Source organism: Drosophila mojavensis, unplaced genomic scaffold, assembly GCF_018153725.1.
Source record: "Drosophila mojavensis isolate 15081-1352.22 unplaced genomic scaffold, ASM1815372v1 contig_74, whole genome shotgun sequence".
Classification (NCBI taxonomy): Eukaryota; Metazoa; Arthropoda; class Insecta; order Diptera; family Drosophilidae; genus Drosophila; species Drosophila mojavensis.
Window position 1 is genome coordinate 2,486,449 of NW_025318899.1, and position 15,369 is coordinate 2,501,817.

Sequence of the window (15,369 nt, forward strand, 5' to 3'; positions counted from 1 at the left end):
TCGCAGTGGGTTTTCGTATTTGTTTTGGCCTTACTTAAGCTGCGATCAAACGATTCTTGCCACAAAGTGGCAGCAGGAAACCGTTGCACGAAAGGCAGTTGCAGCCACGCCCAAAACTTTGTCGCCTGCTGGCATGTTGCAAATTAAACACTTACCCAATGCATGCCGGACCACATTGCGTATGAGCAAAGCGCGAAACGAGTGAAATGTCTGTGACCAAAATAAAAAAGAAGAAAAAAAAAAAAAACAGAAACTGAACTAAAATAAAGGCACGCAAACTGACAAAGTAGATTAACTGAAGCAGCCGGCCAATGGTGGCCAAATGCAGCGCCCATTAGATCATCGACGGCCCAATTTTGGTGGCAGCCGAGTGCAGCCGCCGGTTCCTGCAACATATAAAAGAGCCACGCAGCGAGCAGCTGCAGCAGCACAAGCGGCACACAGCTTTTGGAGTAAATCACGTGGCACTTAACTAGTTCATAGCAAAATGCACAAAGGAGTAAGTGGAAGCATTAAGTAGAGTCCTAGCCAAATACTAATCTGCATCCTAATCCTCGCCAGCTTTTACTGCTGGCAGCGCTGTGCATGAGCGGCTGCCTGGCTGCCCCAGCGCCAGAGCCAGCTCCGGCACCAGCACCGGCTCCGGCGCCAGCTCCTGCTCCTGCGCCCAGTCTTGGCCACGACTACTTGGGCTATGGCGGCTTGGGGCTGGGTCTGGGCCTGGGTCTCGGCGGTCACTATGGTGGCTTGGGCTTGGGACTGGGCCTGGGCTACCATGCACCCATCGTCAAGACCATTGCAGCGCCCATCGTCACGAAGACCATCATCGGCAAGAGCTATCTGGGCGGCTATGGCTACGGCCTGGGCCCCGGCTATCTGGGCGGCTACGGTCACGGACTCTACGGACATGGACTGGGTCTGGGCTTGGGCCTGGGTCTGGGCTATGGCCATGGCTACGGCTGGTGAGCACAGGCAGAGCGCGTGAGAGACTTCAAATTCAAATTCTTAACAGTTGTAATCCAATCGGAGTCCAATAAAGCTCAGAGTCAATCTTGATCAATACGAAATGTGTGTTTAATTCAAAACTCAAATTCACTTGCTGTCAGAAATTTTGTGTGCATACGAAATGAAAAGCAATAGGGATCCTCGATCTCCAGGTGGCAATCTCTACCAGCCATGGCCCAGGCTCAGGGCAGGAGAAGCATACGATCTGTAGCCAAGTCCGAGGGGCGAGGCCAGGCCGAGTGGCGAAGCCAGGCCGAGTGGTGCGGCAGACAGGCCAATTGGTCCATGGGCCAGAGCTGGCGAAGCATAGCTAATCCTGGGAGCCAAGCCATAGGAAGACAGCACGGGAGCACGAGCCAGAGCAGGCGCAGCAAGGCTAATCCTGGGGCCCAGTCCATACGAGGTGATCGACGGTGCGGCCAGGGCATGGCCATAGGAGATGGCCGGGGCAGCGGCCAACGACAGAGCCGGAGCTGCAGCCAAGCCACCCAAGTAGCCAGGAGCAGCAGCAGCGCTGGCCAAGCAGCAGCAGAAGGCGACCAGGATCTGGAAGATGGGCCAGAGCAGACTTAGACTCGACTGAGGCTTGGCTGGGGCCAATGTGAGGACTTACATATTTGAACATGTTGCAAATGGAGTTTTAGACGAGGCGAGAACACGACGCTTAATAATGCCTGCTAACTGGGCTCAAATGCTTTTATAGCCGAATTCGCGTCGGGCCCAAAAACCAAATTCAAATCTTTATAACGAGAACTGAACTTTTACTTTTGTTGGAGGCTGCGAGACTTCGTGTGCGCATGCAAAGTGCAGCTCGTGGTTGCAGCACGACGACGACGACGACGACGACGAGGGCGGTGCAGGTGGTGCAAGAGGTGCAGGTGGTAAAGGCGGCGGCGGTTAGAGACCCGCCCTGGCCAATGCGGATGTTTGGCATAGCCAACTTAGTCGCAATATTGATATATATAAATATATGTAACATACATATATATATATATATATATATATATATGTATATATTATCAAGAAATCTGTGAGAACGAGTTTCCGAATAAAAACATTTAAGAACTGGTCGCCGGTGCGTGTTGCGCTTGATATTTTCCGATATTTATCATTTCCAGCGAATGGTTGGAGCCATGTGTAAATTGGTCATTTAGCAGGATCTTAAAGATTAAGTCTTAATTACAGTATTTGGTTAAAGTCAAATTGATCGGCTACAGTCAGAGTCAGCGAACGACCGAGCCACCGAGCCACAGCCCAAGTCTAATAACAAATTAATTGAATGTCGATAATAGCGCTGAGTGAATTCTAGAACAATTACTGCATACACTTAAGATTGAAGATTGGCAAATTGACAATTCGAAAAGTTAAGAAACATATTTGCATACAAATGAAAATTAATTCGGAAAGGGATTTTAGGGGAGAAATTAAAAGTGTTTAAGCAGAAATGAAATGCGATTACAGCTAAGAGAAGAATGTTATGTAATATAAACAATATAATAAATATACAACTTTTATTTTCATTAACTCTTTCATTTCATTTCTTCTCATTTCAAATCATATCCCCAACTTCTAGCACATTTTCTACTTTCAGCTCTACCCCATTTCGCTCAGTGTAAGGTTGTCATAATGCGCGTTGTTTGGCTGATTGCTTGAGCCGGACTTCTAGATCAACTTTATCTAGGCCAAAAGTCGATAACTGATGTTTGCTGCAAGCCTATCGGCGGCTGCGCCCGTCAGGGGCGTTGCAAGGTCGTTCTAGGGGGGCTTCCACTAAGAGCCCCCGCCAGCTATGTCGCTGTGCACAGTGCACGGTGAAACTTTAAATGCAATCATAAATTCATAGCTATCAACTGCGAGCACAATGCAAATTGTTGTTGTAATCATTCTAATTGTTATTGTTGCTGCTGCTGTTGCTGCTGCTGCAGCTGACAGCTAATTGCAGCGCACTTCGCCGCCCCACACGCATAAATCAGTTCAAACTTTACGTAAAACTTAAAAGGCCAACTTGTTAAAGTGCCTCAGCCGGAGTCTTAGCCTGTGACTATGGCTATGCCTGTGTGCCCGTTGGCTACCTGTGCACCACCTGCACCACCGTTTGGCCACTCGCCGCAACGCCCTGCGGTGCAATGCGAAATTGACTGCGTAAATCTCGACTCCCCTCAGCAAATGGAAAGGCGGCTGCCCGCTTGACAATGGCCAGACTCTGGGCAATTTCAGCGGGCTGTGATCACGCGTAACTTACGCCCAGGCAAAATATTTGCATACAAATGCGTTTGCCAAGTGGGCGACACATTTATAGGCAGCTCTACCCAGCCCAAGTAGCTGAGATGGGGTGTACGGAATCTGAAGAAGATATTTAGCAGAGAGAGAAAGAGAGAGAGGCGAGTACGATGTGGCATATATAGTAATCAAAGGTATTATATTAAATAAATAATTTCTTCTATAGCTCTGCCATCTGCCATGGCCCTATCTGAGGGAGCTACTTCATACAACACCGTCCTCAACTCCGTTCAACACTTACTCTAGGGTATTTCACAGTCTGTCACTCACAACTACTTCACTCGTTACTCGTTTTGTATTTTTTGGCTACTTGAGTGGAGCAGGCAATTCTAAGCAGGCACTGTAGCCGGTTTATGGACTCATACAGTGAGCGCTACAAAATTAAATTCAATTAAAATTTTGTCACTCGGGCGACGCGTCGATTAGGATCGACCTTTATTGATGTCTGCACAAATGAAGTGTGTCAGCTGACTGGGCAGTTGCCTAATTGCTGGCACAGTGTACGCCAACTGACAGTCAACACTGTAGCCACTCAAAAACCTAATGTAGTTAACAGCAGCAGGGGAAGCTGATTAAAATGGCAAACGAGTTGCCTGGGAAATACTCGATTAGTTAAACCATAAGCATTCGGCGAAGCCAATTATGAAGGCGTTGCAATAGGCGTGGTGCATCACCCGGTTCGTTAATGGCTGCCAATTTGTAGGCGTCAAAAATCATGCAAAATGCAGCAAAAGAACTTGCGAAAAACCACTCGCATTTGATTTAATTTGCAATCCGTTCGACATTTAAACATTTTAATGAAATGCATTTTTTTACTACAAAGTCAAAAGAAACAAATGGAAAAAGAGCTAGAACGTTGTCGGCACCACGCGGCGTATTATTAATGCACTTGCCACAAGGAGTGGCGAGGCCCATACAACTGATGCTTGAGATTTGAGAGTTGCGTCTATTTCCCCGTGGCGCCTTTTAATTAAACGCGCCAGCAGCAGCAGCAGAGGCGGAGGCAGAGGCAGCGGCAGCGGCAGTTAGATGCGGCTAGCTCTGCAAATGCTGGCAGCAGCTGTTGCTGCCACACGCAACAAACGGGGCACGTTTCAATTAAAAATGAGCCAAGACTGAAGCAGCTTGAGTTCTAGAAGTTGAGATACCCTGCATGAGTAAGGGCAGTGGAGTAAATGATGAGTGGGGTAGATCATATGACTTTATAACAGACTAGAAAGCATATACCTGATTTGAGATATCTATCTGTATAGGTAGATATAATTCATAATCGGTCTGTACTCATATAATATATATCTATACATATTTAAAATATATATGACTAGATAGATATATAGTTATAAATAAATATATTAGTATTAATAGATTTCACAATACTTATGAACAGTCGAGTATACCCTGTATGCACATGCTCAAATAGTACAGGATATAACCAGCATAGAGTTAAAGAAACTGTGTATAGTCGGTAACTTAAATACCCTGGATCAGATATTTAAAAATTTATTATATTATTAGATGCTATAAGCTAACATCATCCATATACATTTTTATTAATATCAAAAACGAAAATTTCAAAATTAAATCGATTTCTTTAAGACTTTACTCTCTCAAGTAATCACATCTTAAATACAACGGCAAGTCGTTCCCTTAACTACCTAGATTACTCCACTGCACTTTTACAGGGTATACCTAAGAATCGAAGCTGACAGCTCGCAGATAGTAAACAGTGAAAAGGGCGCGGCACAGCAGTGCCCGAGGATTATGCAATACTTCAAAGTCAACATCGATGCCAATGAACTCTGGGCTCCAGCACTCGGCTAGGGTTCGAGGATTTTAGGGTTCCAGAACGTTGTTTACATGGCTTTGTGGCACGTGTGGCATGCAATAATAATTGCTGTTTAAGCTGCTCATAATAATGACAAATAGCCCCATCACGGCGCATAGCAACGGCCTAGCAATGTCTGCTCTACCTGCACTGAATAATTGAAATATTACCAAACCAGGGCCAAATGCTCATTTTGGCTGGCCGTAAAGCCAAAGCCAAAGCACGCATTCAAACAAGGCCAACAAATCCTAACCAAATACAAAGCACTTGCTAAACTACACGATAATCCACATTCCTAACTCAAGAGCTTAGTCACTTCCGCCTCGCAGCCGGCTCGAATCGTAGCTCAGGTTGTCGTCAGCGGCAGCTGCCTTCTGTGGATGCGATTATCATAATTTAGCGCTTACCAATCCTCTGATCAGCCACAAACTGCTGCTGACTACGGACGCTTTACGTGCCCGTCATTTTAACGTAACCCAGTTGCAAGTACATATATTCCATTAGCTGCTGCGAGCAGCGAGCAGCGAGCAGCGGACTGCGCATTTTAATTGTAATTCAAATTAAAAATAGAAAACTGCTCAGTAGAGGGTTGGCCAACAGCTGTGCGCCCAAGGTGAAAGAAAATAGACACCAGCGAGTGTCCTTGCGGGGGTCAAGCGGATCTGACAGATGCTGGGGATTAGAAAGGAAAAGACCATTCAAGTGAATGAACACAAGAAATACTTCTACTGATGTAGCTGATGCAGCTTAAAATATCGAAAATCTCTGAAATATATTCCATGTTAAGCTAAGATGTAACCTAGAGAGGGTAAGTAGCCTAGAAGATAGAATATTCAGATAGCAAGGAAAACTTCCAATGGAATGGAAAACATCCAAAGGAAAGGCAGACTTGGAGAAATTCATACTTAATAGAGGAAATGTGAAGAGGCAACACTTTTTAAAGGATCGAGTATTTCATTGAGAAAAAAACATCACAAAGAAAAAATACATATAAAGACGAGGGAAAACTTCCTACAAGAACAAAAAATAGCAAAAGCCGAAATTGATTCTTCTTTCTGATATGAAGACTTTCCAGCAGAACCCGATCAGTCGCTGAGGGAAAAAAAAAACAAAATAAAATATTAAAATACAACTCATAAAATTAAAGAAGCACAATTGGTTGTTACGTTTTACGCAAAATGCATTTAATCCAACAATAATATTTCCACTCTAACCATCATTAAATAATACTATAAACTCAAAAGACGGGAAACCAAAAAGGTGAAACAAAAACCGAGTAAAAGGGGAGTCTAAGGATTGCTCGAGGAAATATAAATTGCGTGAGCCGAGGATCCAGATCAAATTGTCAAGTCGTCATCCATGCTTAACGGTAGTAGGCGGCATAAGGATATGCGGAGTAGGCAGCAGCATAGGGGTAGGCGGCATAGGGATAGGCAGCGGCAGCGGTGTAGGCGGCGGTGTAGGGCGCGGTATAGGCGACTGGTGCGGCAGCGGTGTAGGCGCTGTAGGCCAGTGGTGCAGCAACAATAGCGGGCTTGGCGGCGACGCAAGCGACGACGGCGAACAGGCACAGAGCGAACTATACAAAGGATTTACTTATAGAGGATGTTTTTCATCGTCGTGTATTTAAAACTTACGAATTTGAACATTTTGATTGGGTTGTAACGAGCTGCTTGTTCTGAAGAACTTGACTGATGCCTACTGCAGCATTTGCACGAACTTATATACCCGAAATGCACAAAAGACTCGAGGTTCCAAATACAAAATGAAAAAACAAAACATGAAAAATATGCGAAACTAATCGAATTTTTAATTATTATGCACGGCGAGGCATTCGGATGCTCTTGCCTGCCAATTGAGCAGTCAGCTTGTCGTATCAATTCACGCCAAGGAGAATCTCGGCGACCAAATTTGCACTTTACTTTTAGTTTCATTAGCGTATGGGCTATGGGCTATCGGCTATATGCTAGGGGCAGCGGGCGTGGGGGAGAGTGCGAGGGGGGCGGGGTCGCTGTCCAGCCAGACGCAATAATTATTTATAAACGTGACGCAAAAAATAAAAATATAAAAACGATCAGCAAATCGAACTGAAACGTTGACTGACACGTGATTCGCATGCAAAGCATGTGCTTGGGTTTGTGACCCACTCGCACCTCCATCGCATCGAACATCCATAATTGAATTTATAAAGCCAAGCGACTGCCCCACATGCCGTTTCATTTGATCAGAGGAAAGCGCTCAGAACACAATCATGTATAAGAAACTACTAAGCTTCAAACGCAACGCGGATAAAACGCATATTGTCAACGCATCGGAGGAGTCTAACAGCCAACGAGCAGTTGTAGCTCCAGCCGAATCGAGCAGCTGCACCACTTGCTGCACCGCTTGCTGTTGCTGCTGCTGCAACTGCTGTGAATCGCGGGAGGATCGCTCTAGCCTCTGTCAGCTCTGCACCGCTTCACTCATGCTGCCCAGCTGTGTGGGCGCCATACGCGCGCTGCAATGCAACATTCTGCAGCAAGCTGCAGCAGCAACGACTCAGAGACAACACCGGCAACAACCAGTCAAACATAGCTGCTGCCAAACAGGCAGCCACTGGCTTCCAGCCTCGGAATCCTTAGCCAGACACAGACTGCAAGTCGTTGCCAAAACACGTTGTTGTTGTTAATAGAAATATTTGTAAGCATAGTTAAATTTAATCTAAATATTATTTATAAAAAAAATCACAAAGAAACATAAATATATGAATGTATATAAAGAAACAACAAACAACAACACAAAGATGATGTATTAGAGTGATATGCAAAGTCTGCATCGCTGTTGCTCGTCTCTTTCTGTTTACAGTTCCCAAATTATATTCAATTTTGTCGTGATTGGCTGCAGTATCCGGCTTGTAGTAGTATTAGTAAAATTAATATCCATTTGAGTTTGCGTTCTAGTTGCACGCCTGCCATTTATGAGAGAGAGAGAGAGAGAGCGACAAATAGAGATGTCACTGAACGTCAGCTCTGGCGTTGCTGAGTGAGAGCGAGATAGCTACTTTGGTCCTTCGAACATGGTGGAAGAAGACAAGCAGACGTAAAATGGCGAGCCTTAAGGTGAAGATATAAAAGACAGCACAACGAGGAAACATTTTAAATATATTCAATTAGAGCGGAAAACGATCAAACAAAAAATCAAATATATCGATATATTTTATTTCATTTGCTATAAAATTCATACATTTTATGTAGCACATTCCAGAATTTCGCTGCGTGGCTCATACCCGGAACTTTGATGATTATTGCCTTCTATGTATCATGCTGTTCTTCTATAGTATTGGCTTCTTATTGCCTATCTGTCTGCCTAAGCAGCTAACAGAGCAGAGCTTCCAATAGCAACTGGAACAACATTTAAAAACATCGAACAAAATTATTTCCTAGTATCATTAAAAATAGATCTAAGACTTAAATATTTGTATTCACATATTTCACATTAATATTTTGTTCGCTTCACGCAGTGAATTCATATTTCTAGCTCCAACATTTCGACTTCCTTGAACAAAAATAAATTCAAATACCCAAATATTCCGTTTAGCAATTGTTTTTTTTTATTTTGTATTCCAATAAAAAGGTGAGTCAACACGGTGAATGCATCATTTACAGGTATGTGGTGTAGGCAGCGGTGTAGGGATAGCTGTAGGGATAAGCAAGGGGCGTGGTATAGGCGGCGCTGGCAACGGGAGCAGCAGCAATCGGGGCGGTGTAGGCGGCGGCAACGGGAGCGGCGGCGGCGGCAACAATGGGCGCGGCAGCGATGCCATTGAAATTGCGTGCCACATACTGCGAGCTGGTGGCAGTGACAACAGCAGGAGCCGCATCCACAAGCACCGCAGGCTTCGCCTCAGCCAGGCTGCAGGCGAGCACAGCGCAGAACACGAAAAGGGCAGCAGACTGCAAAGGAAACCCAATTAGAATTTAGCGAAAACAGACTTCAATCAAAAAACGCACCAGTTTGAACATGTTGAAATGTTTGGTTAGAGCTATCAAAGTAGACTATGCCAGAGAGTACTACGATTGCAGTTTTATAGCCGCCGCAATATGCGATGTGGATGTGGATGTGGATGGATTCTACACGAAATATAATTAGAAGCAATACAAATTATAAAAGACGAGCCGAGCGCCTGGCTACGTGCCCAGCCAAAAGCAGCTGGAAAGGTCTTTTGCTTTGGGTATGTCGAGCACGTCGCCAAAATGTGGGACCATAAAAAGTTTTGAAGGCAGCCACCAAAAAAAAAAAAAAAAAAGAAAAAGCGAACAAGCGTTAAACATCTATATATTATATGGATATATACGAAACAGTAGCTGTTCCGATTCAAATTTATGCGTTCAGTTAACTGACCTGCCCTTGTGAGCACGAACCGACCGAAGAGCATTTGGCTGACTTTGTGACTTGTGCCCTGGGGCATGTGGCATGCAGTGAATCGGATTGCGTATGTTCACTCGATTCAAGGTCAAGCGCTGACTCTGCAATTTAGTTATGCAATCAGTCAATACACTTTTAATCCGTGTTGCAGCATTGCCGACTGCACCCATCGTGGCATCCACACAATGGCCATGCCACATGGGCCTACGATATCTTTGCATATAATATTTTACAAAACTTTTCGTAATCGCAAACAAATACAGCAAAAAGAATAAAAGCAAAGCCCAGGCCGACATTTCTTATCACTTGCAAGCTCGGAGAAGTGACTCGAATATCCATGCTCCAGATTGAGCAGGCGCGACAACAACATACCCTGTACATTAAGCTACGATATGCAGAAATATTATATATTCAGTAATTAGGGAAGCATTTCGAATAGAGTAAATCTGGCTAAGCTTACTCTGGGAAAAGTTCTTAAGTCAGATAACTTGAGCTGGAATTTTTGTATGTTTATCTTTCATATAAAGAAGAAACTATTCGAGCAAAGTCTTCCATTTGTTAGCAGAGCATTAAAAACAACGATAGTCTCCATATATACAAACATGATATTTAAGTATATAATATATACATATATCAATCGGCTCTTTTTTTCATCGTGCCACAAATTCCGTTGCACTTCTGTAAAAAACTTGCAGTCCGAAGCTTCTCTTGCAGTTTGCGGAAAGTCTTCGCTGCGCGCGGTTCACAATGCGTATACGCACTGCTGGTCTATTCCTTCTGTTTGTCCTGGCCAACAGCGATCCTGGCCTATCGGGCGATGTCTACTTGAGCTGCGATGAGTTCGAGCAGCACATGTATATGGATGCCAGCGATGCCTTCTGCACAGTCACGGGCTTCGTTGTGACCCACAGTCAAAATATCGTAGTCAAGAACTTTCTGAACGGCAACATGGTGAAGTTCATGAAGTTCTACGACTCGACGCTGCTGTCGGTGCCCTTCCGTCTGTTCGAGACGTTTGCCCACTTGAAGACGCTGGACGTGTCCTATACGAGCATCCTGGAGCTGACGCGCAACACTTTCAGCGCTGCGAGCAATTTGTCGTATTTGAATCTGAGCTACAACAATTTGACTTCCGTGCAGACGTCCGTGTTTATCGGGGCCAATGCTCTGATGCGCCTGGACTTATCGTACAACCGCATTTCGCAGCTGAGCGAGAATGCGTTTTGCGGGCTGCACAACCTCAATAAGCTGCAGCTGACGGGCAACCGATTGACCGATCTGCACAAGGACATCTTCAAGGACAACGAGTACTTGGAGTCGGTCTCGTTTGAGAGCAATCTGCTAACCTTCATCCAGCCGGAGGTCTTCAATCGCATGCGCCGCATCAAGGAGGTGAATCTATCGAACAACAAGCTCATACGCATTCATCCCGATACGTTCACGGAGGCTGCCAGCCTGGAGAGCCTCCTGCTGGCTATCAACTCACTGGACGCCTTTCAGCTGACCAACAAGAATATTGTCCATCAGCTTCATTTGGATTACAACCACCTGACCAACCTCACGATCAACGCCACTCGATTCGTGCGCGCTAACTACAACAACATCAGCTCGATTCACATGCACCAGGCGCTGCAGCTGGAGACACTGGAGCTGCGAGGCAATCGACTGGCGAGCATGGCGAATATAACAAATCTGACTGCTCTGCTTCATCTGGATCTCTCCTACAATCCCATCGGATCCCTGACTGTCAGCACCTTTGATCAGCTGAAGCGGCTCAGGAATCTCTATCTGCGTGCCACTGGCGTGCGTGAGCTGCAGTTTGGCATGTTCTCCAAGCAGAAGTTCTTGGAGATACTCGATCTGTCGTTCAACAACTTGACCAACCTCAATCTGGATCTATTTGTGCCCTATCTAACGAACCTCAAGCAGTTCTTCGTCGATGGCAATTTGCTGACCGAGGTGCAGGGCAATCGCAGCTTCGCCCAGGCCTTTCCCTTGCTGCAGAAACTGGGCATCTCGAGGAATCGCTTCAATTGCTCCTATCTGCACCACCTGCTGATACCGCCCTACCTCACAGAGACCGTGACCCTGCACATCGAGCCGGATAACAGCACTGACGAGACGCCTCACATACGCGATGTCTCCTGCATTAGTCCATCCAAGCAGGGCGCCATCCAGGAGGAGCCCACACAGTCATTGCACAATCAACTGGAGCTGCTGCGCGCCCACTCACGCAATCTCGAGCTCCACTTGCACTTCATGAAGTTCTTCCTGTGTGTGCTGGGCGCAGTGATCCTCATATCCTTGGTGGCTCTGATACTGTTGCGCTGGCGCAAGTTTCAACGTTCAGGTCGCTACAATCGCAGCAGCATTGTCTTCCATTCGAATGGCACAATGGAAGGCTAGTATCTCGATAGCATATAGCCAAAATCAGAAATAAGCTTAAGGAAACGCAGTTATAAATATAAATATAAATACATATATTTCTTATATTTGATAAGACAACCAGGAAACCTTTTAGAGCAAACAGCCAAATGAAGGGGCAGATAAAAGACCTCGACTCAAACTTCCTGCTGGCAGTTGAGATAAGTGCCAGGCAAAGACCTTGAACAGAGCCCCGACTACTGTCTATATACGTACACATATATATGGTGTTATATATATACAAGATAAAATGAGTAAAAACAATTTGATTCCGAGGTTCAGTTTTGTTTATTCATATTCAATTTTTGCAGATGTGTTTTGCCGGGTCGTCTTTATCTGCCTACTTCCTGAGGTACAGAGGAGCGGTGTAGGCAGCAGCGTAGGGCGATGCAAGATACGGGGATGCCACATAGGGGGAAGCCACGTACGACGATGCCACATATGGAGATGCCACATAGGGAGATGCCACGTACGACGATGCCACATAGGGCGCGGAGTAAGCCAGTGGAGCCACAATTCCTGGCTTGGCTGCAGCGCAGGCAATCAGAGCGAAGACGGCGAGGATGATTGACTTGAACATCTTGAGTTGTTTAGTTTGTCGGTTGAACGGAACTGATGATGATAGCTGCTTGAGCCAGGGCTTTTATACACCAGCCAGCTAATAGGTAGAGCCTTGGCGCAGACATCGTGCTGGCCCAGCTAATGAGCCAAGCGGGGCTAAACCTACAAATTATTTAAGTCACTTATGCATATAAGTGCCAATTGGACTGGCTACGTGCAATGCCTGAGCAATTGGGCAAGAGAATACACCATGCACATTGGCCAAGGTCTTTACGAAATGGTTGAGTCCAATTTGCGTATATAAGCCATGGCTCGACACTGGTTTGAGCATCAGTTACATTTGTTTTATCAACAACCGTAAACCAACCAACCAACAAACTAAAAATGTTCAAGTTCATCGCTGCTGTGATCCTCGCTCTGGTCGCCTTCGCTGCTGCTAAGCCAGGAATTGTGGCTCCTCTGGCTTACTCCGCACCTTATGTGGCATCTCCGTATGTGGCATCATCGTACGTGGCATCCCCCTATGTGGCATCTTCCTATGTGGCATCTCCATATGTGGCCTCGCCGTATGTTGCCTCTTCCTATGTGGCTTCGCCCTACGCTGCGGCCTACACAGCCCCTCTGCTGTTGAAGAAGTAGACGACTCACTCACGGGATATGAAAAATTGATCATATTTTACGGCAGAAATAAAATGTTGGAAACATAACTTAAATATTTGCATTTTTATTTAACAGCAGCCTAAAAGTTAGCTACACTAATATGATGAAGCTTAACCCTTGGCAAATACAAGTATAAGCACAATAATGAATAGCGGACGTTAGCGGTATCACATATGTATTACTGAAAACGATTATTCGAGAACTAACCAGAGACTCAGCCATCACTTAGTCATTCTCCATTTTATTTAAAGACGCCATGAACGCCTTACGTAATGAGTCAATGCGATAAAGTAATTGAAACGTTTATCTCTTTCTTTCATACGTTACCCTTAGTCCAGGCGATTAGGATTCGTTTTTGTTTCTTCACGCCACCATTTGTCCTCTACACACGATGAGCTACGTTCGGCTTGAGAAAGAAGAAAACAAATAGTCCTATTATCTTCCCTTTCATTTACACATACGTGCATGTGATCTCTCACAGTCTAGACGATCAAGAGAGAGAACGAAAAATGTACCGTTGGACTCGCAGTATTGCTGCGCCTGTTATGCTAGTTATTTGAATGATTAGCGCATGCTTCTCTCCTTTTTTGGCAAAACGGAGAACGTTGTTGTTGCTTTGCAAATTTTTTACGATTGCCAATGGGAAGTCTGCATGGCTTGGTTTGGCTCTTGCATACGCATTTATTTATTTTTTTTAAGAGCAACAATTCTTTTATTGAAGTACTCTCTCCGAGATTTTATTACTGTAAATATAATATATAATACTTTAAGCTGGTTTCCCAATAGCAAAGGAGTTGGTGTTCATGAAATTAAATGTAAACGCCAGATTAAGCGTAAGGTTCCCAAATCGATCCAATAGCGGCTTGTAATAAAATGGAAATGGAAAGGGCGGCTTCTTTTTTTTCTTCGAGGTATTGTTTGACTGCAGCAGATGATTGAAGCTATTCATCAGTTGCTGCATTTCTAGTAATAAATCCCTGCCCTGCACAGCTCCAAGTTGCGTCTTCCTCTCTTCTGCAGGTAAGAGAGGCAGCAACTGCAGTTGACTTGCAGTGGGTTGAGCCATGCGCATCGCTGGCGTGAGCACATACAGATGTAGAGGCACGGCGTATTGCGAATGCAGCACCACAGTCACAGTCACAGTCCACAGTATCCGAAAGAACTGCGCCAAAGATGAAGCTACAGATGTGTCTCCAAAATAAAAGACGCCTACTTACTGACCAGGCCATTCCGCTGGCTGTATACTAACTACTGCAGCTGGCGGCTGGTGCCTCGACTTTTATAGCCGCAGCATGAAACCCCCAAGAGTCCCAATAAAAAAGGCATTTAGCAGACTTTCCAATCAAGCTCAAAGAATTTATTTCATTGCAGGCCTTTCGCCTTGGATGACCGCTGCTCATTTAAAGCCAGCCGTAGCCACGTCCAATGGGGCGCACAATGCTGTGTGTGGGCCAAATGGGGCGCACCACCTGCACCGTCTGCAGCGTCTGTCCCGGCCAGCCCAGATACGAGGAGCTGCCCAGAATCGGTGTGGCATGCAGCAGTCCAGGTGCCGCATAGGCAATCGCCACGCACAGCGACAGCAAGACCAACTGCCAAATGTATATGCAAATTAAAAATGAACTCAGGAACAACGCCAACTGCTACCCACCAGCTTGTACATGTTGAGGGCGTTTGGATAGTGAGCAGAACAGAACTGAAACTCGTTGCGTAGCTGTCAGAAGACTCGTTGATTAGTTGCACAGACTGCAGCATTTATATAACAAGTGGCAAGCAGCAGCAACTATGAGCGATGGCCGATGCTCTATGGACTGCATGCAATCCAACGCTCGACCTTCGTGCTTTGAGATCTTAGCCGGCTTTGTTTAGTTATTTGGTCCAGCTCACATTTCATAAGTGAATGACTTCAGTTCGCTCAACTCGTGTTACACACTACTCAACCGCCAGGCCAAAACTTGCAGTACTTTGCTCTATTCAGCTGCGGCTTCGACTACATTTTTGTGTGCCATGGACGTTGGGCGGAGAAGCGCATTAAAGATCATTGGATATGTATGCCTATATATTGGGATAAAGCTTTTTAAAGTCTAGGAAATCACAGTTGAAATTTTATAAGAAATTAACTCAATAGGCCCAAAGATGTCCCAAATTGCCATTTAATTTACGCCACACAAAAGTAAAGGAAGCTGCGCATTTGTTTTCAATCAACACCA

General features: G+C 45.3%; 7 protein-coding genes across 8 annotated transcripts; 3 read left to right on the forward strand and 4 right to left on the reverse strand.

The window, feature by feature from the left end:
* The first annotated feature begins 569 nt into the window (after positions 1 to 569).
* On the forward strand, positions 570 to 966 carry LOC6581209 (keratin-associated protein 21-1). Its single transcript, XM_002006917.2, has one exon. It carries the CDS (start codon positions 586 to 588, stop codon positions 964 to 966), a length of 381 nt encoding a protein of 126 aa, XP_002006953.2. The 5' UTR covers positions 570 to 585.
* An 84-nt stretch (positions 967 to 1,050) lies between these two features.
* Positions 1,051 to 1,718, reverse strand: LOC6581210 (cuticle protein 16.5). Its single transcript, XM_032731193.1, has 2 exons — positions 1,619 to 1,718; positions 1,051 to 1,551 (listed from the first exon to the last, which is right to left on the reverse strand). Exons 1-2 carry the CDS (start codon positions 1,628 to 1,630, stop codon positions 1,168 to 1,170), a joined length of 396 nt encoding a protein of 131 aa, XP_032587084.1. The 5' UTR covers positions 1,631 to 1,718; the 3' UTR covers positions 1,051 to 1,167.
* Positions 1,719 to 6,270: 4,552 nt separating this feature from the next.
* LOC6581212 (cuticle protein 18.6) lies at positions 6,271 to 9,176 on the reverse strand. 2 transcript variants are annotated; one of them, XM_002006920.4, is made up of 3 exons: positions 9,100 to 9,176; positions 8,796 to 9,042; positions 6,271 to 6,592 (listed from the first exon to the last, which is right to left on the reverse strand). In XM_002006920.4, exons 1-3 carry the CDS (start codon positions 9,109 to 9,111, stop codon positions 6,474 to 6,476), a joined length of 378 nt encoding a protein of 125 aa, XP_002006956.3. In that variant the 5' UTR covers positions 9,112 to 9,176; the 3' UTR covers positions 6,271 to 6,473. The 2 variants fall into 2 exon arrangements, with proteins under 2 accessions (XP_002006956.3, XP_032587230.1); XM_032731339.2 differs by lacking the exons at positions 8,796 to 9,042; positions 9,100 to 9,176 and adding an exon at positions 6,748 to 6,842 and having other exon boundaries at positions 6,271 to 6,689.
* Positions 9,177 to 10,200: 1,024 nt separating this feature from the next.
* On the forward strand, positions 10,201 to 12,213 carry LOC6581213 (chaoptin). Its single transcript, XM_002006921.4, has one exon. The coding sequence runs from the start codon at positions 10,262 to 10,264 to the stop codon at positions 11,918 to 11,920; it is 1,659 nt and encodes a 552-aa protein (XP_002006957.2). The 5' UTR covers positions 10,201 to 10,261; the 3' UTR covers positions 11,921 to 12,213.
* A 17-nt stretch (positions 12,214 to 12,230) lies between these two features.
* Positions 12,231 to 12,958, reverse strand: LOC6581214. The gene has a single exon (XM_002006922.3). The coding sequence runs from the start codon at positions 12,516 to 12,518 to the stop codon at positions 12,279 to 12,281; it is 240 nt and encodes a 79-aa protein (XP_002006958.1). The 5' UTR covers positions 12,519 to 12,958; the 3' UTR covers positions 12,231 to 12,278.
* Positions 12,872 to 13,192, forward strand: LOC6581215. The gene has a single exon (XM_002006923.3). It carries the CDS (start codon positions 12,884 to 12,886, stop codon positions 13,136 to 13,138), a length of 255 nt encoding a protein of 84 aa, XP_002006959.1. The 5' UTR covers positions 12,872 to 12,883; the 3' UTR covers positions 13,139 to 13,192.
* A 1,292-nt stretch (positions 13,193 to 14,484) lies between these two features.
* On the reverse strand, positions 14,485 to 14,888 carry LOC6581216. Its single transcript, XM_002006924.3, has 2 exons — positions 14,811 to 14,888; positions 14,485 to 14,751 (listed from the first exon to the last, which is right to left on the reverse strand). Exons 1-2 carry the CDS (start codon positions 14,820 to 14,822, stop codon positions 14,560 to 14,562), a joined length of 204 nt encoding a protein of 67 aa, XP_002006960.1. The 5' UTR covers positions 14,823 to 14,888; the 3' UTR covers positions 14,485 to 14,559.
* Positions 14,889 to 15,369: the final 481 nt, after the last annotated feature.

Coding starts and splice junctions, on each gene's coding strand:
- LOC6581212 (XM_002006920.4), bottom strand. Junction 6,593..8,795: donor CTATACCACGCCCCTTGCTT/ATCCCTACAGCT, acceptor CCGCTGCCGCAC/CAGTCGCCTATACCGCGCCC.
- LOC6581214 (XM_002006922.3), bottom strand. CDS start 12,518: ATGTTCAAGTCAATCATCCTCGCCGTCTTCGCTCTGATTGCCTGCGCT.
- LOC6581209 (XM_002006917.2), top strand. CDS start 586: ATGAGCGGCTGCCTGGCTGCCCCAGCGCCAGAGCCAGCTCCGGCACCA.
- LOC6581213 (XM_002006921.4), top strand. CDS start 10,262: ATGCGTATACGCACTGCTGGTCTATTCCTTCTGTTTGTCCTGGCCAAC.
- LOC6581215 (XM_002006923.3), top strand. CDS start 12,884: ATGTTCAAGTTCATCGCTGCTGTGATCCTCGCTCTGGTCGCCTTCGCT.